Raw genomic sequence first — 25,110 nt, forward strand, 5'->3', positions numbered from 1 at the left:
CCACATCTGTGCAACAAGCTGTCAGTAGTTTTACTTATTTTTTTTAATGTTTTTGCTCATGTGTTTCAGACTCCCTTGTTTGGAAGCAGCAGGGAGCGCGAGATGTGAGAGGAAACCCAGAGTCCCCTGTGCGTGAGGTGTAAATTGTCTGGACTCAGGTAGAAATTGAAAAAAATTTCAAAGAACCAGATCTGCCAGTAGGTGCTAGGTTGCATTTGCTTTGTACAGAAAGATTTTTACATTTAAGATACATGATGGTGGGGATTTTGTCTTTAATCTAATCAATATGGAGCTCTCCGTTGCCCTGAAGATGCTCCATCTCTTTAGGGATTGGTTTTGTTCATTTATGATTAACGTTGTCTCCTTCTGGGCTCACACTTATGAAATATCTTGCTCTGTTATCACTGTTATTTCCTGTGATCTGGAACACACAGATCAGAAAAGTTTTAATTGCCAGTATTGATCAAAACCACATTATTTTTCATAAGTGCGCTTTCTGCAAACGCCTTATAACCCAGCCAAACTCCTACTATCCTAACCAAAAACTTGTAGTGAAATACAACTTCTTGATTAAAAATAAGTGCGCAAAGGGAAACTGAGGCACGGAGCCAAGTGGCTTGCTCTCATTTGGCGCAGCAAACAGGGAAACCGGCAGCAGAACCCTGTTGGCGTGACACTGCAGCACTGCGCACCCGATAGCTGCATTTTGAGAGAGACGTGGAGCAAGTAGAAGCCAAGAGGAGAGCGGTGAAAATCAGCAGCTGTCTGCAAAACGTCCTGTGAGGGAAGAAGAAAGAACTGGGGTTGTTTAGTCTCGAAAAAATAGCTGAGATCTCTTAATAGCCTTCAAATATGTAAAAGGGAAAGAATTACTGAGCAGGAGGGGAGAGAATTTCTTTTTTATAAACATGTAAACTGAGAAGTTAAGCAGAGAAACGGACTACGTGAAATCTTAATAGCATTTTTTAAGACTAAATTGGAAAAGCCGGGGAGCGAATCCTGCTGCGGTGTGGGGATGGAGAAGGTTGACACTTAAAAATCCACAGAACCTCGAACTCAGGGTAACAGGAGTTAGAAAATCAGTTTCCACCAACAGCCGGCACAGCAACAGCTTGCAGAAGGGAAGACGTTTCCTCTCCAAGGACTGCATGAAATGTTTCGGTAGAAACCCTCTCTTGAGCCCAAGGGAAAGATTCCTGCATTTCTGCGGGAACGCTGCCAAGGTGCAGAGGACGAGGCATTTGCAGACGTTGCCACCAGCTGAAAGCGTATTCAGCTGCCAGAGAGTCCATGTTGTTCCAGAACCAGCAGATAATCAAAAAACCATGAAAAATCAGCCATGGAAACAAGCAATGGGACATTCTCACAGAAAAAACTCTCAAATTTACCCCTGAAGTCAAAAGCTTTCTGCTCAGCAGCCAAATATCCCAGCACCAGCAGAGGAGCTTATTTCAGAGCAGAACTGGTCCAGGAGACAATGGCAGAAGCAGCAACCAGCACGGGCTGACCACAGCAGGGCGACAGCACCAAGGTGCCTGCGATAACGACGCCCTGTCCCGTCTCCACTCACGCCTTTCGTGACAAAAATGAAGATCCCAGCATGGCCAAACCCTTCAAAGAGGCAGGCGGGAATCCAGACGACCCTCCTTTTCGTACAGATGGTTTTGAAATCACGTCATAAACCCAGAGCCAAAGGCGCTTTTTGATTTCTGCAGCTCCAAAGCCCCATGAGCTTGGCTGTACCCTCTCCAGGTTTTTCCTCTGTCAGGTCGTTATCTTTTAACTAATTTGTTCATATAATGGATGTGACATTGGGTTAGCTCACCCTGAAAAATAATTAACTGTTAGAAAAGAGGCAATGCTAGAATATTAAAATTAGAAAGATCACTCATGACACTTGAACAGTAATTATTTGAATTTTAACAGAAATTTGCCCCAGAACACACAAGGTATTTCTAATAGAGTATTTTTGAAGAGCGCTTGCTCTTGTGGAAGGATAAATACTAGAAATTAAAATCGGTTATACGCTAATCCTAGGGTTAATTAGAGACAAAGCCATCACTTGAAATGCTGCAGAAAACACAAGCAGCTAAATAATCGTCGAATGGCAAACAAACCCAAAATCCATACATTTCTTGCAGTGCCTGCCTGTGCAGGCAGTTAGTATTTTGAGTATGTTTTTCTCCTTTAAATATCTTCTAATCTCACCTGCTGTACACAATTCTATCACTGGAGCTTTGCTAAAGGTCACCGTCACCAGCGAGAGCTGCAGACTGACAGCTCGGGGTGCGCAGAGGACAGGGCAAGACAGACAGACACACGGGTCAAGGCCATGGGGAGAACTCTGGCAGCTGTGGGAGCAGAGACTCACCCGTCCATGGAAAAAAGCCAAAACCAGGTCATTTCTCAAGTCAGAAATAGCATTTTATGCCCGTCCTGTTGTGTTGAACAGGTAAGGAAGAGCAGAGATTCCAACAGTTCGAGTCTGAGCTTGTGCGAGTCCAGGTTAACGTAATCTCCACTTTCAAGGCAAACTTCGGGTGAAAACGGATCAATATCAATATCCCGATATTATTGTTGTCAAACCTATACTCTCCGCATTTCAGGGCACAGCGGCTTTGGCCTTTCGGGCGCCAGGCAGGAGTTTGGGAGTGCTGGAGTGGGACAGACTGAGGAAACGGCACTGTTACCCCAAGCTTCTGCACCGTCTCGTTGGACATAGCAGGGCAGCAAAGCAAGTTTTCCATGTGAAAATGATTATCGATGATGCTGCTGAAGCAATGCTAAAGCAATTATTCTGTAATAAGTTGTTTAAGCATCCTGCACAGTGCCACTGTTTAAGCAAATTTTACCGCAGTTTTCCATAGAAACGTCAGTTGGGAGCCCTCAGCCCTGAAGGTGACATCCGAGCAGTACAGCTACTGCAACTGAGATGTGTCCCTGAAGAGATTCAAAACTTCCATTACAGCCAAAAATTATAATGAGGTGAAATTTGGCACCAAATGGACAGAAAACAGTGATCCTGTTCTCACGCAGAGAAAGTTTGTTTGCAAATTCTGGTCTTTTCAGAAAGGGATGAACTTTCTGAGTCATGTGCTGTGGCTCCATGGCAGAGAATAGATCAAGAATAATCCTTGTCCTTCCTTCTTCTAACAGCCAAAAACTTTTTAACCTAAAGGACTCTGGTAAGGAGTTGTTCCATCACCAATTTATGTTGACAAATATACCTATGAAGTATAAATACATATTCTACATTAAGAAAGGAACTGAGTAGCTCTCTAAACCACTGGTTTTCACCCCGGTACACAGAAAGCAGCCCAGGTTTGCCAACTGCCTTCCTTGAGCCCCGAGATTAAGCCAGAAAATCCAGCCTGTTTTCAGACAACACATGCTGCTTTAAAATGGTGTGTGCCCAGACAGTTTAAAGGGTCCACAAACTGGTGTTAAAAAGAAACAAAACCTTGGGAATCTGTGTTTTTGAGAAACTCTGCAATATCGGCTCTGAAAATTAACTGCATGTAAGAGTTGCTGTTGATCTAGGATTGATTAGTTTAAAAATCAACAACATCACAAAGAGCAGTTCAAGAATTACAGCAGCATTAGGAGTGATGAGCAACAATTACCCAGGGACACACAAAATGCTCATACACAGAATCCTGGCAGCTACCGGCTGATGCCTGAGGAAGCGGCACGAGAAGCAAACATGCAGCAGGATTTCCATAGGACACACGTTTGAACAAGCTGACAACAGAACCCAAAACAGAAGTCTGGCCTAAAGAATGTGGACTAAGATGGTAACGCAAAAAAAACCCAAAACAACAACAACAACAGAAAAAAACCAAACCACAACAAAACACCAACACCAAAACTATCATTCTCTTGGTTTATTTTGTACATCAGGTTTATAAACTATTCCCATGAGGACAAGATCTGCTGTGAAGGTGATCAGAGGATGAGTACAAGGCAGGCTGGTCGGTGAAGTTATATTTTTTCACCCAAATTTGTTCATGAGAGAGAGAGGGACACCGCAACCTGTCGCAGAATCTGTCCTGGGCATTGCAAAGTCACCTCAAAGCAGGGGCTCAGTGGACGGATGGCTCCAAAACACGCTATCCAGCCATAGATTTCCTACAATAAACGCAAAGCAGTCAGTCAGCAGCGCTTCCCGCAACATGCTACAGATTTCAAAATCCTCTAGTATCCAGGCACGAAATTTCTGGTTACAGAAGCAAATCGGGCACAGAACACAGACATGTGGGCCTGGAGTCTCTTTGAGAGGAATCAAAAGCCACCACAGAAACATCCTCTTTCTTCCCATGCAGAAATATGGTCTTTCCAGATGATTTACGCACAACGACACATCAAAGCTCTTGCTTCAAAACAGAAAACATACGCTGTGGTCTCAGGAACGCATCTACGTCCCCGCTACTGGCCAAGACCGTTTTTAAGTTAAAAAAAAAAAAAATCCCTGACTAGGTAATTTAATTGCCTTTTCCACTGACTCGTTCAAAAACATCTACGGCCATCCGAGATGCTATGAGTGCCGCTGACTTTCATAAAAAGCTTCTTTCATCCTTTGGTTACACCAAGAATCTGTGCAATACATATTTTGAAAACAGGGAAGGGACAGTAAATTATTCAAACTGCAACAAGCATCTCTGGAAAAAGTGACTTACAAAAGTATGAACGATTCGCTCTGTGACTCTCTGATCTCCCTATAAAATACTGTGTAGCATGAAGACAAGTATCTCATTTTCATTTAACAACGTTTAAATGTAACTCTTATTCTGACTGGAAAAACGTATTAAGATTTATGTAGTTTCCTCTGGACCTTTTCCTGTCAGCATCCTTTAATGCAATGCAAGAAATAACAAAGTTCTAAGCCTGCCTACTACACAAATACACATTTAGAAGCCCAGGAGAAGGTCTTGTTTAATTGCCGGTCTACGTTTATGGATGATCAGTCTTAGAGAAGATTCCGAGCAGTACATTTCATATGCTATTAAAGGAAAAAAAATAAAATATTGAGAAAGCCAATTTGACAGTGAATTTGTGATACACAGTAACCATCTCCAAACATTCAACTTACTTTTAACAACAGTTACAAGAACAGAAAGGAGTCTGAATTTGCCTTGCAACAAAACTAGTCACCAGCTTGAAGCCATTCTCCCTAGGAGTAGACATAAAAAGATCTGTCAAACGTTCCAAATTACCACAGAACACTTGATTGGACTTCTCAGGAACGACATTACACTGTGAAAAATCCACTGCTTGCAAAATAATCACTTGAAAAACATACTCTTATTAATATTTCATCCTTTGGGCATTCTGTGAAGTACTGTATTTAAAAAATAATAATAATTTTTAAAAGCCCTGAACAATCAAATTGAGCAGTTCTGTTCTGGACCAACAATATGATTGTGCCCTGGACTGACCGGACACATCAACACAATGCTACTGCTTAAGCCAAGAGATGCACAAACAAAACTTACCATGAGAGGGAAGCTTAGTCTTCAGTTTTATACTTGCCACCGATGTAGGGAACATATTGAAGCACCAGCTTCCAATCTGTGACCCATATTACACCAACACCTGCTACACCACCCCATCTAGCGAGGGTGGGAGTCCTAAAGAAAAGACACACACATGTGCAGGTAAACAATGTTAACCGGGGGAGGTTGAGGTTGGATCTTGGGAATAATTTCTTCCTGGAAAGGGCTGTCGGGCATTGGAACAGGCTGCCCAAGGCAGTGGTGGAGTCACCATCCCTGGAAGGGTTGAACAGATGGAGACGAGGTTCTCGGGGACATGGGTTAGTGCCAGGGGTGGGTTAATGGGTGGACTCGATGGTCTTAAAGGTCTTTTCCAAGCAAAAGGATTCTATAATTCTCCACGACAAAAGGTCTGGCAAACACTCATCACTAAAGTACCTGGGAAAGTAATTTCAATTGAGAAAAATGCTTGGCAGAAATCTTGAAAGAACCTCACATTCATAGAAAACTATTAGTCCCCAAGGCAGTAAAGATATTTTACAGGAAAGCATTGACACACATTTTCTTCAAAAAGTGTGTTACTAAGTTAAGAAAAGCCGTGGTTACTTGTTCAACTACTCCACTGCTATCACTCGTGTCCCCATTATTTCCATCAGCTACTTCATTCTCTCTCACGCAACCCCGCAAACTGGCAGCCGCTGGCACGGCCGCACATATTTATAGCTCTGGAACACTTCGAAAACGGTCAGAACAACCCGGAGGCCAAACCCCCGCCAGGCAAACATCCCCCAGCCCCCCCAAACCCGCCCCCCTCAGCGCCTCGAACCCAGCCCGACCCCACACGGAACGCAGAGCCGCGGAACAAACCCGAAGGGAACGGAAAGGCCCCGGGAAGCCCCTCAGGCTCCTGAGGCGCGCGGTGGCGGCCGCGGCCCGTCCCGGTGTCCGCGGTGAGGAGACCGGGACAGGCCGCGCGCCTTTCACTGCGAACCGCAGGAGCGGCTGCGTCCCGCCCCGCACAACCAGTGCCCACTGTGCAGGAGCCCGGGGCCGAGCAGGCAGCCCCGGGCCGGGCCTCACCAGTTCTGGAGCAGCTGGACATAGCGCGGCCCCACCAGCTTGCTTAGCATCCCACCCCACTCAAAGTCACCCCCACTGCGCAGGCGCGGGTCAGGGACCTTTGCAACACCGCGGCGCCTCCGCGCATGCGCAATGTGCGGGGCTGCCCGCGGCAGTGCCTGAGTCAAGCGGCGTTGACATGGCAACACCCCCGCTCTGGTCGTTGTCCTGCATGGCCCCTGGCGCCGGGTCCCCGGTTAGGGGACCTCCGCCTCAGCGGGGACACGAGCCCTGAGGGGATCATGGAATCACAGATGGTTTGTGTTGCAGGGCCCTTCCCAGCCCCCCAGTGCCCCCCTGCCATGAGCAGGGACATCTGCACCAGCTCAGGTTGCTCAGAGCCCCGTCCAGCCTGGCCTGGGATGTCTCCAGGGATGGTTCATCCACCATCTCTCTGGCCAACCTGGCCCAGGCTCTCACCACCCTCAGGGCAACAATTTCTTCCTCATGTCCAGCCTGAATCTCCCTCCTTTAGTTTAAAACCATCACTCCTTGTCCTATCGCAACAGACCCCGCTCAAAAGTCTGTCCCCATCTTTCTTATGAGCCCCTTTTAAGTACAGAAAGTCTGCAATAAGGTCTCCCTGGAAACCCTCACCAGGGGAGTGTGAAACACCCGCAGTGTGTGAGTTCAGGCTGTGCCCCAGGCCCGATTCGGGTGGGCAGGACCCATGCCCAGGGCACAGCGAATGGACAGTGTCTGAAAACCTGTCTTGTCTTTCAATTTTTTTTTTTCTTTTTTTAGTACAAGGTAAAGCTTTTATTACAACTTCTCATTCATAGGTATACAACATCTGAAAGACATATATGGGGGAAAAAAGTAATATTGTTATAAAATGTCACATTTATTGCTACATTACTGTTATATACAGGACAGTTCTCAAAATCTACTTTAAAAAAGTTAGGATTATTTAAAAATTCCAAATAATCCAGCCAGCTGTTTTGACACTTGTATAAAATTATTTAAAAAAATGAAAACAATTCATATCTTGAGGCACTCGGAAACACAATTTCATCCCCCAATTGTGATTCATTTCAAAGAACAACGCATTTCCCCACCCCCAAATACTTTATTTTTTTTTCTTTTTTTTTTTTTTTCCCTGGGTTAGGCATATATATATATTTACTATATATATAGTTCAAAACTATAATGTGTATCTGATTTAAGAACAAGGATTTCAGCCACTTAAGTACATCTGGATTTACAGGTAGGCAGCATAAACATCAAAAGCAAGGACTTTTTTGTTTTTGAAGGCCAAAAACCAATAAAACAACCCAAAACTTTCTACAGGGTTAAAAATAAACAACTCCCGCAGGCATCTCCCATCTGCTTTCCCACACCCCACCCTCATCCCGTCCTACAAAAATATATAGAAAGAGCAACTCAGTAATGCTTCGTTTCCCCACCGAGCTGGAGCCCTCCATAAGATATGGATTATTTCCTGCAGCCCATGGCGTCCCAGCCTGTGGTTGGGGCCATCCCTGCTCTGCTTCACCAGGTGCCTCTTTCTCCTCTCCTGGCAAATTAACTCCCCTGGCAGGGGGGTGCACAGCTCCTGCCATCCCCACGAGGCCCGAAACTACACATTTTGCTCAAAACCTGGTGGTTTTCAAGTGATTCGGGAGGATGTGGCACCGGCAAGGGGGACCCACAGTGCCCCCGGCTCCCCAGGGATGCTGGGTACAGGGATGCTCTTCGGGTACCTGTGACACTCCATTCTGGCGCACAAACCCCTTTGCTCTCCTGTACCGGTGCCCGCAGCCGCACCGAGACTTAACAGGGTGTGAGTTTTATTCCCTCCCTACGTGGCAGGTGCTTGGCTGGGCTGGGGCGGGGTTCGGCAAGAGCTGAGGAGCGAGAGGCTCCAACAGCAGAGGAACCAAAATGCCAGCGCGGAGACCCCCGGCAGCTGGGACACAAGATGGACACGCAAGTTTTGGCAGAAAGGACGCTGGCGACCTGTGCTGTTCTAACCAGAGATCTCCTCCTCGCTCAAGTCCCACAAGCGAAGGCGTTGCAGCTGCCAGGGCTCCAAAATGGTGAATCAGCCTTAAAACTTCCACCGAGAGCACTGGCTCCCCCCACGCCTGCGCCAAGGGCTGTGGGACCGACCTCCCAAATCAGCTGGTGACACAGTCCTGCCCCACTGCGGGGAAACCTGCGGATGAAGGAAAACAGCTCGGGGGTGCTGGCTGGAGAGATCTGGGGCACGCAGGAGGAGGGAAAGAACACTTTCAGGCTTGAGGTGGTTGAGGGAAGACCAGCCAAGGCGAGCCTGAGGCGCAGGGTAGAGCCGGGCAGCAGCAAGGTGGGACACGATGTCCCTGTTCAGGGGTACCAGGAGATGGGGCGAGATGAAGTACACCGGCAGCAAGCCGCCCAGCATCGAGCAGAAGGCACAGGGCGGGTGAAGGGTGTGCGGAGGAGCCCCAGGACCAGGCCTTGTCACTCCGACTCAGTGCTCAGCTCCTGCAGCGCCGGTTGAAAGGATGTTTCTGCCTTCTCACCCCTTGTCTACCCGCCTCAGCTCCAGGGCACAGGTCTTGAAATGCTTTTGGAGCTGCTAGAAATGAAGCTGAACCCAGAGAGCAGCAGGAGGAAGAACTTGGCAGCCATGGACGAGAGCAGAGAGAAGGGGCTGGGATCTGGAGAGTCCCGGAGAGAGGGAGGGGGTTGCATAGGATTTCACAGGGCAAAGACCTTGTGCAAGCTTGTGGGAGGGAAAACAGGTCTTGCTATTGCTGGTGACGAGCAGAGACGGGGGATTCTGGTGGCCACAGTTTGCTCCGGGTGAGCCAGCACGGCACCACGGGGGCCGGGGGCTTGTCCTGGCCCCAGCTTTGCTTCACCCCCCCATTCTCAGCTGTTCTCTAAAACCCCAGGCCAAGGCCTTGCCGAAACTGGAGCTGGCGCAGGGTCACCAGCACAGCAAACAGGACCACGGGCACTGATGTTGGCCACATCCCCATGGGAGCATGGGAGAATTGGACCAGATGATCTTTTGAGGTCCCTTTCAATCCCTAACATTCTGTGATTCTGTGTGACATCAGGGACTGGGGGTCCAAAAGCCTCTCTCTCAAGTCTGAATTGCCCCGAGCCCAAAGGCTCTGCTGGCTTCAGCAGGCGCACGTGTGAGACACGAAGGATCTTTCGGAGCGTCTTCCACACTGAACCTGAAATCGTCGACTCTGGGGAAACCCCAGCCCGATTCTGTCCTTCCTGTTCAATTGCTACTGAGCAGCAAGCGCAAAACCTCTGGGAACCCGTCTCGCCACCGACCCACAGGCCAGGGGACAAAGCTGTTCACTGAAGTCACAGCTGGGGAGGTTTCACATCACGCTTCCGCATTTCTCTGGTGGAGAGGGCAAAAACACCAACTGCAAAACAGACAGAGCCCCGGGGGCACACGGAAGGGGCAGCAAGTTGTCCCCACTGAATGGGGCTGACACGGACTCTCTCCCCATGGACAGATGTGGATTTTGGGGTTCCCAGCTAACTCGACTGCCCTGATTCCTGCAAATTGCCTGCCCTGGCTCCCAGGCTGGAGGTGCGTGCAGATCGGAGGGGCACAGACTGGGATCCAGACATCCTCAGCTCCGTCCCTCCCACCAACACCCCTCCCTGTAAAAACCGGGGAGCAGAGAGCCCAAGGAAATGCTGGCAAAGAGCCGGAGCTGAACTTCAGCCAGGTCTGGCTGGCGGGTCGCAGGCAAGGGAGTGGTTGCCAAACCGGGGATTCACTGGAATTTTGCTCCCTGGGGTCGGAGCGGGCAGGCTGCCACCACCTCCTTCCGCTGCCATGAGACCATCGAGTCTCTGGGAGGCTGCAGCTGTTTTGCTCTGGGGCGAAAAGCAGGTGAAAAGGGAGAAAGAACAAAAAAAATCTGCAATTTTATACTGTTAATAAACTGGATTCCAGCCACTGCCTGGCACCTGGCAGCACACAGGGTGGGATGTGCAGGGGCCGCTTGAGGAGGGAGAGTAGGTCCCTTGGGCGAGGGACCTGAGGACAGCATCCCCGCCACACAACAAGTGTCCCATGGACCCCAGTTCTGCCGTTCGAGTGTGATGTGGCTCAGCTACTGCGCCCTGGGCAGAGAGAATCCAGAAAACGCACATGGGTAAAGCGGCTTCTCCTTATTGTGTCTGATGAAGAACCTTTGAGGGGGCCCTGTGACCCCCAACGATGAGGGACACACAGCCCAGGAGAACCTGCTCATGCAGGGCTGAGAAAGGGAGCAGAAAACCAGATGCGACCCTGCAGTACGTCCCTCACCCGTGACACCTCTCTGTGCAGGACCACCAGTGCCAGCGACACACAGAGAAGCAAATTTGGGGAGAAAAAGGATCTAGAGCTGAATGCCAGCAGCACTGTGGGCTGGAGAGTGCACAGACCCCATCTCTCTCTATCCGCAACACCTAAGGACCAGAGTTTCATCACAACAGGCTCATATTTCAAGGCTGACCTGGTGGTATTTTGGGCACAGCACCTGGCAGAGCTCATTTTCAGAAAAGCCACTTTCCCTGGCAGGTTACAGGCACCACGTTCATGCTGAGCCAAAACACTGGGCGACCCAAAATCTTTTTTTCCTTGCTCCACTCCACAATTGCTCCTGGAGAGCACGATGGAACGTGAAACACCCTGAGCCATCGAGGCAGCTCCAGGGCACAGCACGACCAGCCCCCGACACCTTTCCTGCTGGAGGAACCAAGATCTCCAAAAGCTGGCACTGGGGCTTTGTGCTCAAGGACCAACATTCAAGCCTTGCCAAGGAAGTTCCCTGGTTTTCTGTCAAGAAAACAGCATCTAAACCACCTAAATGCAGATGAAAAGCCCCATCTCTCTTGCAGTGCCTGGTGGTTTGGGGATGATGAGGAAAGCTCCGTCCCACCAGGACTTGGAGGGGATGAAGGACTTCTGCAAAATATTGAACAAATCATAAATCTTCTCCAATTTCAAATTTGTCAAGTTTCTGGATTTTTCTTTACTACAATCTCTTTTTTCTTTAAATCCCGCTGTACATGACTGCCACCTCAAATTTTTGTTGCAAAACTAAAGTGTTGGGGAAGCACTTTCTAATTTTTTTGTACGACTTCACACTTGCCAGGGCTGGGACATTGCTCCATCCCTCCCCGGTCCTGGGGCAGTGACATTGAACCCGCAGAAAACCCCGAGCAGCGAGTGCCCTCCCACCCCAGCACCATCCTGAGGATGGGACAGAGATGCTGGTGGGATGAAACAGCCTCTCCCAGCCAGTGAGTCCCCAGATCCTACCTCAGAGCACGAATTGCGGTTGTCCGAGTGTCCGGACCCAGCTGATGGGGTATGGCGAGCCACTGAGCCCTTCCTGGGCATTTTACCACCCCCAGACTGAAACTCCAGCGTCTGAAGTGCAAGAAGGTGCCTGAGGAAGACCTGCCTCATGGGGACACAGCTGTCACACACGGAGGAAAACCTCATCCGTCTCATGCTGCCAGGTGCTTAAGCAGGCAGAAGAACCCAAGGGAGAGAAGAACATTGTAACGTGACAAGCTAATTAGGCTGAAACTCCTGCTGACACAGGTGAGAAGAACCCATGTCCCTGGGTTGCAGGAACCTGGAACTGTGTCGTGGTTGAGACGGACAAACGACAGAACTGCTGCCATCTCGGGTCTCACCCTGCAGAAGCACTGGTGGGAGCAGGGAAAGCCTGGAGCATCCCAAAGCCCCAGAGCTCGGCTGGACCTTGGTGAGTCCCGTGGCAGCAGGGACAGACTGTCCCACCTGTTTCCACACTTGTGAGTGGCTCCTTCCGGAGGTGCTGCAGGGGCTGAGCCCATGGGACTTGGGTTCAGGCAGGAGATGAGCAAAGTCCTGAGCATTTCCAGCGGCTTTGCTGGAGGACAAAGCGCAGCTACGAGCGCAGAGGAGGTTATGCCAAAGCCTGGGGCTGCTGGAAGTGCCACAGGACCTAACCCTGTTCCAGTCGTTCCCCTTCCTGGTGCCAAAGCAATGCAGCCGCCTCAGGAGCAGAGGCCAGAGAAGCAGAGGGTAAAGATGGACCCTGCTGCTGGGCTCCTACCGTACTCATTGTCCCCACGTTCCCCCCTGGCCACCAGCAGCCCCTGAACCGTCCTGCCTGACACGGCTCTGCTGGGCAGCTCCAGGCAGCAGCCACTCCAGCTCGAGAGTGTCACAGATGCTGAGCTGGGATTTACCATCCCCCGGGGAGCTGCCTCACCTGCCTGCAGAGTTGGGAAAGAAACAGGCACAAAACGTTTCAGAAAGGGAAGAAACAAGAACACATTTCCCGGTGGACACTTCCATTGCCAACTCCAGAACGGCCGCAGCAGCTCAGCACCGCCGAGCAGCTATTTGTTTGCTCCCTCACCTCACGGCAGGACTGTCGGGGACTTTCCTCCCGCTGAGCTGCTCTGGAGTGACACTGGGAAGCCCTTAGCGTGAAGGCCTTGATGGCCCAGCTTGGCTGCTGGAACAGGACAGGCGCTTGGCTGCTCCCCTCCTTTCCAGCACCCATGTGCAGGTGACAGCGGCCACTCTGCGTCCCCATGGTGAGCTGGGTGGCGATGCCGAGCTGCGTTTGCCTCCAAGGATGCTATGGAGATAAGACAGCGTGTGAAGGTGCGGTGTGAAACCATCCCTCTCTTCCGTGGTGCAGGGAGAAGCTGCGAGGAGACAGGGATCCCACTGCTGCTCGGCGATTGCTGAGCACTGGAGCGAGCGCACGGGCTGGGGAGCTGCTTCGCGTCCTGCTGCCACCTTGGGCTCTGCTGCCTGGCACCAGCGTCTGCGGGTTTGTCTGCTGCAACGTCGCTGTGTGTCCTGCCTCAGCCTCGTCCCTGTCCTCTGGCTTTGTTCCGTTCATCTTTGTTCAGCACTGCCTTGCAAGTGCCTCTGCCAGTGGGCGTTTGCTCAGACACGCGGGCAAGAGGCGTTTTCCTGCACCCTGGGCTTTCCTCTTGCATCTGTGGTGCTTCTTTGCTGATCTTGAAAGCGCGTCGGTCCCTCGATTCTCTTCCACCTCCTTGTCGTCCCCATCATGACGCCCTGGGACAACTGTGGGGCACCTCCTCCCCTGGCAGGACTGTGGCCCCCAGGATTCTCAAAGAGTAAAGCAAATCTTGCAGTGCCTTGATGGAGCTCGGTCACCTCCCAGGAGCACCACTGCGCAGCACACAGCTGCGACTCGCTTTGCTGTTTAACTTCCTTTTCCCAAATCGGAAGTGGCCAAAGCAAAGAGATGGTGAATTCAGCACGAGTTTGGTTTGGTTTTTTTTTTTTTGTAATGGAAGGTACAAGCCAGGCGAGGAAGAACATCCCCTCGCTGCAGCTACATTCGCTTTTAGTGGCTTTCAGAGCCGAATCTGAGAATTCCTCTCTTTATATCCAGTCTCTCTTAATACAATTTTAATATTCTGGTTGATCCTAAAGATGCAACGTTAACTATAGAAACAGCAGCAGAAAAGCGTGGGGTACAAGACATTTTTTTATACAAAAAAAATTTCTTTTCGTTGCTTACAAAACATATGCAAAAGAAGCTAAAAAACCCAAAAGGCATTGCTATTTGTTCTACATAAAAAATCTCATAACTAATGTTCTTTTTTTTTAAAAAAGAAATATCAAGCTTAGGCACAATTTTGCTGCTGGCTGCTTGTGAACAAGCCAAGAGAACACGCCACCCTCTCCTAACTGAGTGATATGTATTGACTGTTCCGCACTTTATACTTAAGGCAATTTTTTTTGTTTTCATTTTGTTTTTGACAAAGTGTTTTTTTCCACCCCTTACGTCATGCCGGGATCCGTCCATGTGTGTCAGTATTAGCAGTACTTAAGTTTATGGTTTGAGAAGGTTGCAGGTCACACCAAGGGGTTTCTTCCTACAGATCTCTGTATCCAGAGGAACAAAAAGATCTAGAAATAATAATAATAAAAAAAAAAAAAGCCTGAAGTGAGAGAAACCCAAGTGAGAATAAAACCCTGCTCCTTGTGCGGGGGGAGCACAAGTCTCACTGTTGCAGTCTCGTCTCTGCAGAAATCAGCCCCGAGGGCTCAACGTGAAGCTGAGACAGGAGCTCGCGATTCTGCCAAGACGTCAGCTTTACCTTCTTTTAAATTTTTCATGGCAGCCCCGGGCAGCCACCGGCACAGGGGACACTGGGGACAACAGCCCCTCCATGTACCCCGGGGCGCATCCCCGCAGCGCTTGGGCCAAATGGGCGCAGCTGCTCCTGGCTAATCACAAGGTTTTGGGGTTTCCTTAAAAATGGGGAGAGCCCAGGAGAGCTTGCACTTGCCACGGCCTCGCCCAGGGAATCTCACGTTTTGTGTTGGTTTTGGCCTGTCTGGGACTTGCCCGTTCCCTCCCATAGGGCCACCAGGCAAAGGAGTTGCTGGTTTCCAGTCACCAACGGGGGCAGCACTGGGAGGCACAGAGCAGACCTGAGCTCACACGGGGTGGTGAGAGCCCTGAAACCTCCGTCCCAGCAACGGGGCTGCCCACGGCCGAGCAAACAACGCGCACGTAGAAGTCATTTAATAAGGCTGGTGCCAAATGAGCCAGTGCCGAAGCAGAGCCGTGTGTATCAGCTGGGACACACAGCGGGGTGCCAGGATCGCGGGGCATGGGACAGTACCTTTACATGTGTCCAACAGGGTTGTGACCATCTCCTAGACCAGGATGTGAAGCTGAAAGCGTCATCTGGGGATCTCCCGCCACTCCGGAAACTTTCTCCTCTTCCCGACGCTTCAAGCAGGCGGCTTTAGGGTTCAGATTGCGCTCTAGGTCAAAAAAGAACATGGAAGCGATGTTGGTGTGGGCAACAGCGTCGCGCAGCAGCCGAAAGAGACAGCGAGGACAGAGTCTCAGGACAGACAGACGGACCATGCGAGGGAACAGCATCAGTGAAGCAGCTCGTTACAGTGGCTGCAGTAACTTGGTGGGACTCCCCGCTCGAGCAAAACCCTGTGCCCGGCTGGGCCAATTTAAACATGCGCTGGCCCAGAGCAAACCCCGAGAGCCTCAGCCGGCCCTCGGAGCTGAGAACCAAGTTTTCCAAAGCTGCTCAACGGGATCCAGGTGCCCAATTCTCATTAAGCGTTGAGGAAAAACGGACAGAATGGCCTCGAATCCACCCCTGGGCTGGGTCTTTGGAAAGCGCGGAGCACCCGAGGGCGCCGCTGGCAATGCCGACACGCACCCTCGCACCAAAAGCAGGAGTCACACTGGAGATACACACACACAGAGATGTAGGGGGAGAGAAATGCACCTGCCAGCTGGTACCATACCTCGTACTTGCTGCTCCAGGCCCAGAATGACCTGCACCGCTTGCTGTAGGATGATCAGTTTGGTCTGTGCTTTGTCCGTTTTTAAGTGCATCTGACACATGCGTCCCAGTTCTTTAAAGGCCTCGTTAATGTCCCGCACGCGCACCCTTTCCCTGGCGTTATTGGCCATTCTCCTCTCCCGGTCCCTCAGATCTTTGTCCTCCAGTGACAAGGCCTCGTCTGTACTGCTGGGTTCACAGCACCACAGGGGTTAGTCAGGGGGGCGGTAGTGATTGGGGGGACTGTACGTTGCCGTGCTGGAAGTGCTGCTGGCGTCCTCTGGAAACGGCTCAAACAGCCTCATTTTGCAAAGCCAATTTGTCTTGGGCGCTTCTCTGCAAGCCCCAGGAAGGTGCTGCCAGCACGGGGCCAGGGGGGCTGCTGGGGGTGGGCAGTGGATTTGGTAATCGCCACCGATACCTTCTCCCCCCTCGGCAAAACTTTGCCTTCCTGCTCGTTTTCGGCTGCAAACTAAAAGTTCAAGGTGGGGGCTCAGCCGAAAACATTGGCTTCGTGCCCCAAGAAAAGACTTTTTGACAGAAAGCAAATCCCTCTTTGTAAGATTTCTTTCAAAAATGCCATCTGCAGCAAAATCCTCCCAGAGAAGGTGTTTTGGGCAGCCTGGCCCAGGAGCGTCTTACAGGTGGTGGCAGGAGCCAAGTTCCCCCGGCTGCTGCTGAGGGTCAGTCTCGCATGCAGACCCTGAATCCAAGTCTTTCAACACAGCCAAAATCACCCTGGAAAGGGGCGATTTTCTTTCCCAGACATGGTCAGGAGCTTTGGGAGAACTTTGGCAGCACCCTGGGGGTGCTAAACAGGCAGAGCCAGGGGGAAGGCAGAGTCATGCTGGCAGCACCTTGAACCGCGGCCTTGCCTGCTGCCCGTCCCCTCCAACCCCCCAATTTTCTGTACAGACGACCTTCTCCCCCAGAGCAAAAATTCTGCAGGAAAGACACCTGTCTGAGGAGGGTCCCTTGGTGAGAGCTGGCGCTGGGACAGACTGTGGCCTTCAGCTCTAGGGGACCCATGTGGGGACAAACCTTCACTGAATAGGGGCTGTGGAGTCAAAGCCGTGCTGGGGGGTCTGAGACCCCCCAGATCCTGCCCGGCCACGTGAAGGGGCGGTGAGGGCTCCCCAGGCAAGGTCTGCCCGCTGTCCCTGCCTCATCCTCTCCCTGCTGCCTCGTCCCTTCCCGCGTCCCCTCCTGCCTGCCATGGTGCCCCAGCTAGCACTGCCACCTTCTCCCCAGCACGCCGGGGGGGAGCGGAGCCACCAGCTGCCCTGGCACACAAACCCACCCACGGCACAACCCAGCTCATTCCTTTGGTTCCCACCAGCAGGGACACGGCTCCGGCAGCTCCTCGTACGGTACGTGTGGGACCCTCCAGGTGACAAGAACACGCGGTGCCTTGGCTGCTTTATGCCTCTCTCAAAGGGGACACTGACCTGCCTGCTGCCGCCCCTAACACCCCTAATCTTCTCCTTCCCTGTCAGCTGCTGATGGCAGCAAGAGGATCCTCAGCCGGGCACGCGGGAACACGATGGCCCTGGTCCTACCGCTGGAGGGGACAGCGGGGTCGGCTTCTGTCCTGCAAAACAGTCTGAAGGCCAAACCCCCCAAGAAGGGACACCCTGTCTGCCTGCGCCAACGCCTGCCAACAGTAGCACACAGGACTTGGCTCGCGGCCCTGGCTGCGTCCTGGAAGGGTTTAAAAAGGGACAAGCGTGGGAGACCAAAGTGAACACGGTGCCAACTCTGTCTAAGCCCCCGCCGCCCCTCAGCTCCTGCCTCCAGCCGCGAGCAGCAAGTACAAGGTAGAGAGTGGGACCACCGAGAGGTCACGGCTGGGGACTGTCTGTAGGAGATCGGAAAGAACAGAACTGAAAAGTAAAAAACTCGAAATAAAAAAAAAATAAAAAGGAAGGGGAAATTAAAAAAGAGACAGGAAAAAATATACGTTATGAAAGGCAAAAAATTACAAACTGAAGAGAGGCACAAAGGACTCCAACATCAATGCAACAGCAGAGGCCAGCAGAGAGGAGCAGAGCCAGGCACAAACCACCGATGTGTTACAACAGCCTCTGCAGAGAGAAAGGGGGTTAACCTGTGGCAGAGTCAGCTGGGAGCACATGCACTGTGGGACGGGGGACGAGCGGCCGTGAGCCCCTGGCTCCCCACACAGCGGGACCGGCACCACAGCACACGCGGGCGGCGGGGACTGGCACACGCGTCTGAGACAGGAGTGAGCGGAGCCTGCGCAGGCCTGCCCGCGGCTCCGGGCTCTGTGAGGGATGCTCCAGTGCTCCCAGCTTCAACTGGAGACCAGTTTGGAGCAGCAGTGAGGGCTGCCCAGCGCTGGGCTCGGCGTCTCCATCCCCTCGCACGGCTCCAGCCATCACGAGGGGTTTGCCAGGTGCCCCCGAAACTGGGGGTGCAGCGGTGGGGACAGGAGCACGGAGAGGACAGGGCATTGCTCGTGTCAGATCTGGGTCCCCTCTGAAAGATTTACTGGGTTTTGGTTTGGTTTTTTATTTTTTCATTTTGCAGGTCAAGTAGCTGAGCAAAACACCTGGCTGCAGGAAAGCGAGGACGGCGCAGGTGTCCCCTTGGGGACCGGCATGCAGCACACGCAGTGGCAGTGGGGGACAAAAGAGAGAACAGCAGGGATGCAAAAAAGGAAAAAAGAAAAAAAAAAAGAAAAAAGAAAAGAAAAGAAAAGAAAAGAAAAAAATAAAAGGACATCAACAGCCTTGGGAACCCAAGGCCACAGGGGAGAGAGAGACAGTGCGAGGCACCACAGCACATGTCACAGGAGACAGACAGACAGACAGCCCCGTGCCGATCAGATACGTAAAATATCACCACTCCGGGACCCTCACTGACCTCTAACTTGTTGCTCCAGGTTCAGTATGACTGATACGGCCTGGTGTAGGATTAGCAGTTTGGTCTGCGGTTTTTCGCTGTTTAGGTGGAGTTGGCACATGCGTCCGAGCTCTTTAAAGGCCTCGTTGATGTCACGGACCCGCAGGCGCTCACGGGCATTATTGGCGACCCTCCTTTCTCTCTCTCTCTCGGCTTTTTGCTCTGGGGGAAGAAGATCGTCCTCCTCATCCTCATCTTGACTAATGGTTTAAAATAAGAACGAGACAGGGACATTCCTCGCGTGCACTCTCAGCACCAGTCAACTCACAGAAAAGAAACACAGGTCGAGGCACCGAGACGCCAAACCCCACGCATGTACCCTTGTGTCCCCACGTGTCCCTGCCAGCCCGGTGCCCCGTGCTCAGACACAGGGACACGCAGCGACTTCGGACAGAAGTAATTAAGGCTCTTCTTCTGCCTCTTTTTTTTTTTTGTTTGGTTTGGTTTTAAACAACAAAGAAGCAAATCACAATGCGATTAAGGCCTGGCCCGGAGAAGGGCTGGGGGCCAGCACTGGCGTCCCAAGGTGGCATTTTGGGATGACACAGCCCTCTGCCATCAGGGCAGGAGGTGGCTGTGGTCTGGCAGCAGTGGGGCAGGCACTGCCCCTCCGGGCACATCACCCCGGCGAGGTCTCCAAGCCCACGGCGAGGTCTCAGACAAGGCAGCGCGCTGGAAGGTCTCTACTGATCCGCTGCCACATTCCTGGCTGAATGTGACAGAGGATACGGGAGCCTGACGCAGACAGCGGGGACGACCCAGAGCAAGGAGGAGGTTCAAACTCTTCCCTGCCCCTGAGCACTTGTCCTTCCCACACACGGGCACAAACAACAGTCTGAGCAACCCCACAGGCAGGTGCAGCTTGTGTGGCCGAGGTGTGAAGCCTCTGCTTTAGGAGCAGGACGAAGCCCAGAGGCCAAGGGGACGGGAGGCAACAGGGACTCTTCCCTGGCACAACCCAAGGCGGCCGTGGGGAACAGCGGGAGAGCGGGCTGTGCCGTCTGTGCGAGGCTGGACCAGGCTCCGCGGTGGGTCACCACAGCCGTACCCCAGCCCAAATGCCCCCAGCCTGGTAACAAAGTGAAGGGAGAGACCTGTTCAAAGAGCACCTTGTTCTGTTCCGGGAGGGTTTCAGCTCCTTCTTCTCCTCTTCTGAGTTATCCGCCACCGACGTGTTCTCTTCGTCTTCCTTCTCTTCCCTCTTTATTTCGCTGTTTCCCGAGATGTTGCTTCGCCCCAGTCCCCCCGACAAACCTGCTGAGGAAGCAGAACCACATATGGAGGTTGGAGGGGCCAGACCTGCACGGAGGGTGGGGGTTCCCCAGGCCCTGTTCCCGCTGCGCAGCATCGCCAGAGCATGCAGGACTCATCCTGCACCCCCGGCTGCAGCAAGAGGAGCCACAGAAAGGATCCGAGGATGGACCAGCTCTGCTGGGAGGACAGGCTGAGAGAGTTGGGGTGTTCAGCCTGGAGAAGAGAAGCTCCAGGGAGACCTCACTGCAGCCTTTCTGGACTTAAAAGGGGCTAACAAGAAAGATGGGGACAGACTTTTGAGCAGGGCCTGTTGCGATAGGACAAGGGGTGATGGTTTTAAACTAAAGGAGGGAGATTCAGGCTGGACATGAGGAAGGAATTGTTGGCCCTGAGGGTGGTGAGAGCCTGGGCCAGGTTGGCCAGAGAGGTGGTGGCTGAACCATCCCTGGAGACATCCCAGGCCAGGCTGGACGGGGCTCTGAGCAACCTGAGCTGGTGCAGATGTCCCTGCTCATGGCAGGGGGGGCACTGGGGGGGCTGGGAAGGTCCCTTTAACCCAAACTAATCTGTGATTCGACGATTCTATAAGGGACACAGGAAGGGCACCAGCCCTGCCCAGCCACCCCTCCCTGTTCTTGTCCCTCCACCTCCCAGACCCTCCAGAGTCGGAGCCCAACCTCCCCCAGCAGAGCAGGGCCTAGGGACATCGTGCACCCACAGCTGGCAGAAGGGATGAGAACGTGCAGGTCAAACCTCTGGAAAAAGCTCAATGCAGACGCTGCCGTGCGGCTGCTGCAAGGAAGCATCGGCCTTGCAAGAGCGTCCACCTCCTCCCAGCTGCTCCTGGACCTGCGGGGTCTCCCCAGTCACGTCCCCAGCAAGGGAACCTCAAGTGTGCGGAGCTGCCTTACCACTGAATGTGTCCTGCTGCCTGCCGAGGTCAGGGAGCGTGCTGGGCTGTGACGGAAGGGTGACGTGGTTGTGGAGCATGCTGGCGTTGCTGGACAGCCCGTCTTCAGGGTGACCTCCTCCCACCTACAGCAGAACGAGCAGAGCGAGCCTTGAGGTGGGGAAGTGTTACGGCTAGTGGGTTTGGGTGGTGTCACCCCCCCGAGCACAGCGGCAGGGCTTTGCAGACCAGACTGGGGTGGCAGCCACATGCCCTCCTCGGACGGTGCCACCTCTCCGGGCACAGACATGCAGGAAGGAACAGCCAGCCTGCTCTAGCACCAGCTCCGCGCTGGGGCAGCAGTGGGGACACCTCAGAAAGCAGTTCTATGCCCTGCACATCAGTAGGACAAGCAGAAAGCCCTGTCAGTGCTGTCATCCCCCACCATGGTGCAAGGCTGGCACGGTGAAGAGAACACCCTGCCTGGGCTGCACGTGTGCTGTCTCCATCAAGCACCAATGTTTCTGCTACTTCCCCAGTGCCACCAGAGCAAGGGATATCCCAGCAGCATGAACGTCACCCCAAAGGGCCTGGACACAAAGGGCGAGGGTCAAGCAGCCTCTCTTTGCCTGCACCCCTGAGGCTGCACCCAGGAACTGGCAGGACCAAGTCAGCCGTGCTGCAAACACCTGCGTTTCTGCAGCCGGTAGCAGTTTGCAACAGAGGACACGATTCATCGCTTTGCAGCAGAATCTGGGAGCTCAGAAGGGAAGCAGAGCTGGTTCTCCAGAGAGACCGGAGCCCAGTTCTGCCAAAAACGTGCTCCTGGGGTCACCAGCCTCTAAGTGGGGACCCTGGTGACCCAGCATGGGACCACAGCATCCACGTGCTCAGGGCACCTTCCATGTGCATGGAGGATGCAGTACCTGCCCAAATGGTGCAAAGCAGAGAAATCCTGGCAACACCTGGCTCTCTAGAACCGGCACCAGATCCCTCTCCTCCTTGCACCCCCCAGGTATGCCTTAAAGCTGTTTTGAGGGATCTCCATCCACGTTGCAGGGAAAGAATTGCTTTCACCACCTCTGCACGCAGGGCTTGTGCCTGAGAGCCACCACTGTGCTGAGCACAATTCAACCCCCTTGCACAAAGCCAGCAAATCACCACACTTCTGTGCACATCACCCCTGCAAAGCTGCCAAAAGCTGTCTCAAGCTGCACCACACTGAGCTATTCCCACACCAAAAGCAATGCAATGTCCCTCTGGATGCCAGGGGACACTGTGATGTGCGTCCCTGGTGAGTCCCTGCCAGCTGCCGTGATGTCCCGCGCTTACCAGGCTGGGGTGCCTGTTCCCCAGGGACATGACAGCGGCAGGGAAGGCCTGGCCCAGGCTGCCCACGGCGGCACCGTGCGCTGGCGCCGAGCCCAGGAGCCCATGCATGTCCCCATGGCTGCTGGGCATGGCGGCTGTCTGGCCCACGGCGTGATTCCGCAGCACGTGGATGGCTTCGTCCAACCTGTCTTCCATTTTGTTTTGCTTGAAGGCCAGGAGAGAGAAATAGGTCTGTGTTAACACCTGTAAAGCCAGCAGGCAGTTGTCTACACTAAAGAATGGTTGTTGGCAGCCATACACCCAACTAACGCGGGGCAGGTACAGGGAGAAATATTAATAACCCCCGATGCCATCAGTGCCACTCCCTTAAGGCACGAGGGGTCACACAAGCAGAACCGCTCTGGAAAGGGCAGCAAAAACTAGACAGAAATCTGGCGTCCAACCAAATGTCCATCCACCAACTGACAATCCTCCTTCAGGCCCCAGATGTTTGGGGAGAGGAAACGGCCTCAAGTTTTGCCAGGAAAGGTTCAGATTGGGTACCAGGAAAAATTTCTTCCCCAAAGGGCTGTGGGGCATTGGAACAGGCTGCCCAGGGCGGTGGTGGAGTCACCATCCCCGGAGGGGTTGGACAGATGGAGATGAGGTTCTCAGGACACGGGGCAGTGCCAGGGCTGGGGGAACAGTTGAGACTCATTGATCTTAAGGGTCCCTTCCAACCAAAATGATTCTGTGATTCTATGATTTACCCAAAGCCCTTTACCGCCCAGTGCACAAGGGATGGAAAAGGAAGAAGACAGATCTTTTGGTGACACTTACTAAAGTGTGGAGGCTCCCTTCGTAGCTGGGAGATAAGGCACCCTGTCCGCTCGCTCGCGACCACTGGGATGTGCCTGCAAACAAACAGGGAGAGCTTGGGACCAGGTATGGCTGCCGCTAGATGGGGCTGGAAACTGGGCCACCACGCTGTGCACAGGTCACTGCCACTGTGCACAGCACCGCATGGGCCACCACAGCACTACATGGCACCGCACAGGCCACCGTGGCACTGCACAGGGACAGTGACACTGTGCGTACGAAGCCAGCCAGGGGTTTTTCCCCAGCTTCCCATCACCATTCGGCATCACCTTATCTTGCCAAGATGCCGCGAGGGGACACACTTCTGACCCCACATGCCTCCTGTGGAAATCTCTGCTCAGCCCCTGCTGTGGGCTCATCCCCGCTTCGCCTTAGCAGGGAACTGAGCTCAGGCCTTCAGACCTCAAGAGGTTTTTAAATTTACAGCATGGCAGCAAGCATCTCAACCTCCGGGGAGCAGCATGCTGGAGTGTGAATGTCAGTCTGCACCTCCAGCACCAAGGAGCCTCGGACCAGCTCTGCTGGGCAGAAACGAGAGCTCTGTCACCGACAGGAGCACAGACGGGTTTTCGTCAGGCGCTGAAAATGGCTTTTAACTAGTTGGCTGCTTCCCATTTCCCACTGTGCTGCTCCCACGGGTGACAACCAGGGACAGGCTCTCCAAGCCAGGGCACGCAGGGACACGGTCTGAGCGGAAGGAGCGGGTCCCAGAAGCAGCAGCGATGCTTTGGCTCAAGCGCACAGAGGTGCTACCATGTGCACCAGGCTCGTGCCTCCAGCTAAAACCCCTCTGCAGGGACAGAGCCAGGCGCAGGCAGAGCCGTCACCCCTGCGTACGCGGTGTCACCGCACCTGGGCACTGTTCAGCTCCCAACGAGGGAAAAGCTACAACTGATTAAAGCAGATAGACACGCAGCTTCACAGGAGACATTTTTAAAGTATCTTCAAGTTTGCTTGTCCTCCCTGCTTTTAACAACAAATGACATTTGGCGAGATTGCCGAAAGTGTCTTTAATGAGGGTTTGGGAAGTTCAGTGCCTTGGATCTCCTGAAGCAAACCCGACACCCCCCTTCAGACAAAGAGCATCACTTTTCACCTACCTGCAAGCCCCTGAGGGGAGCCAACTGGTGTAGAGGGGTTTGATGAGAAGTTATTGCTAGAGTGATCAGGGGAATAAATCTGAAGGGACAGAAGCAGGACACGGTCAGCAGAGCCCACCCCTGAGATGGCTCCCCCCGACCAGCAGCTCCGCTGAGCCCAGCACCACCCGTAGCATCTCCCTTCCCAACCAACACCAGCTCCTGGCCAGCATGACGGGCCAGCCTCAGTTTCCCCATCTGCTGAAAGGTGCTTTTCCACAGTGCCAGGACTCCATGGCAGCACAGAGAGTTGGGAAAACCCTCTCCTCAGAGGTTGCCATGTTTTTGGGGTGCATTCACCCACTCTTCTCAATTTGCCCATCCTCCTCACTGCCCAGAGAGTCCCCGTGACAGAGGGGAGGTCCCACACTGTGACAGGACAGGGACCGGACCAAGGATCCACAGAAACTCTTACTGAAGCTAGTGCCTTCCCAAGCGCATCTCCCGAGCTCCCAGCTGTGGTTCCTCTGTTACCTGTCAAGAGAGGACACAGATGTCACTGCCAGGGCGCCAGAAACCCAGCAGGACACAGCGCCCGCATGAGACCTTCTCTGAGACTGGAATTTCTCTCTCTGATTGCTTTGCTTGAAAATTCAACAGACATTCAGCACAGAGCAGCCTAGACGAAAGGACACACGCCCCGGCAGCTTTCCTGGGGTTGCAGAAATGTCTTTATAAAGCTGCTGGGTTGAAGGTGTCATCATCAGCAGTGATCAAATGTCTGCTGCAGCACAGTCCCGTTTTCACAGGGCATCTTAAGCCCCTACAATCCCAAACT

General features: G+C 52.9%; 2 protein-coding genes across 20 annotated transcripts in view; both read right to left on the reverse strand.

Moving 5' to 3' along the window:
• Positions 1-3,869: 3,869 nt before the first annotated feature.
• Positions 3,870-6,681, reverse strand: LOC135999128 (cytochrome b-c1 complex subunit 10). Its single transcript, XM_065652615.1, has 3 exons — positions 6,573-6,681; positions 5,493-5,627; positions 3,870-4,128 (listed from the first exon to the last, which is right to left on the reverse strand). Exons 1-2 carry the CDS (start codon positions 6,620-6,622, stop codon positions 5,507-5,509), a joined length of 171 nt encoding a protein of 56 aa, XP_065508687.1. The 5' UTR covers positions 6,623-6,681; the 3' UTR covers positions 3,870-4,128; positions 5,493-5,506.
• A 709-nt stretch (positions 6,682-7,390) lies between these two features.
• TCF3 (transcription factor 3) overlaps positions 7,391-25,110 on the reverse strand; it is a 79,508-nt gene continuing 61,788 nt past the window's right edge. For 4 of the 19 annotated variants that reach the window (XM_065652633.1, XM_065652634.1, XM_065652631.1 and 1 more), the window contains 9 exons: positions 24,748-24,806; positions 24,294-24,372; positions 23,155-23,228; positions 22,336-22,539; positions 21,026-21,149; positions 19,955-20,117; positions 18,822-19,060; positions 15,246-15,390; positions 7,391-14,523 (listed from right to left, as the gene is read on the reverse strand). In XM_065652633.1, coding sequence (XP_065508705.1) covers positions 15,248-15,390; positions 18,822-19,060; positions 19,955-20,117; positions 21,026-21,149; positions 22,336-22,539; positions 23,155-23,228; positions 24,294-24,372; positions 24,748-24,806 — 1,085 coding nt within the window. In that variant the 3' untranslated portion in view covers positions 7,391-14,523; positions 15,246-15,247. Of the gene's footprint in view, positions 14,524-15,245; positions 15,391-15,897; positions 16,125-18,813; positions 19,061-19,954; positions 20,118-21,025; positions 21,150-22,335; positions 22,540-23,154; positions 23,229-24,293; positions 24,373-24,747; positions 24,807-25,110 lie in introns of those variants that run through there. The other 15 variants (XM_065652636.1, XM_065652635.1, XM_065652651.1 and 12 more) reach the window with 11 other exon arrangements.

The sequence above is a fragment of the Caloenas nicobarica genome, chromosome 27, assembly GCF_036013445.1.
Source record: "Caloenas nicobarica isolate bCalNic1 chromosome 27, bCalNic1.hap1, whole genome shotgun sequence".
In the NCBI taxonomy this organism is placed as follows: Eukaryota; Metazoa; Chordata; class Aves; order Columbiformes; family Columbidae; genus Caloenas; species Caloenas nicobarica.

Bases quoted from the DNA above. Each gene is read 5' to 3' on its own strand.
- LOC135999128 (XM_065652615.1), bottom strand. From the start codon at position 6,622: ATGCTAAGCAAGCTGGTGGGGCCGCGCTATGTCCAGCTGCTCCAGAAC. The intron at 5,628-6,572 runs GTGAGGCCCGGC...TCTTTTCTTTAG, and splicing joins GTCCAGCTGCTCCAGAACTG to GACTCCCACCCTCGCTAGAT.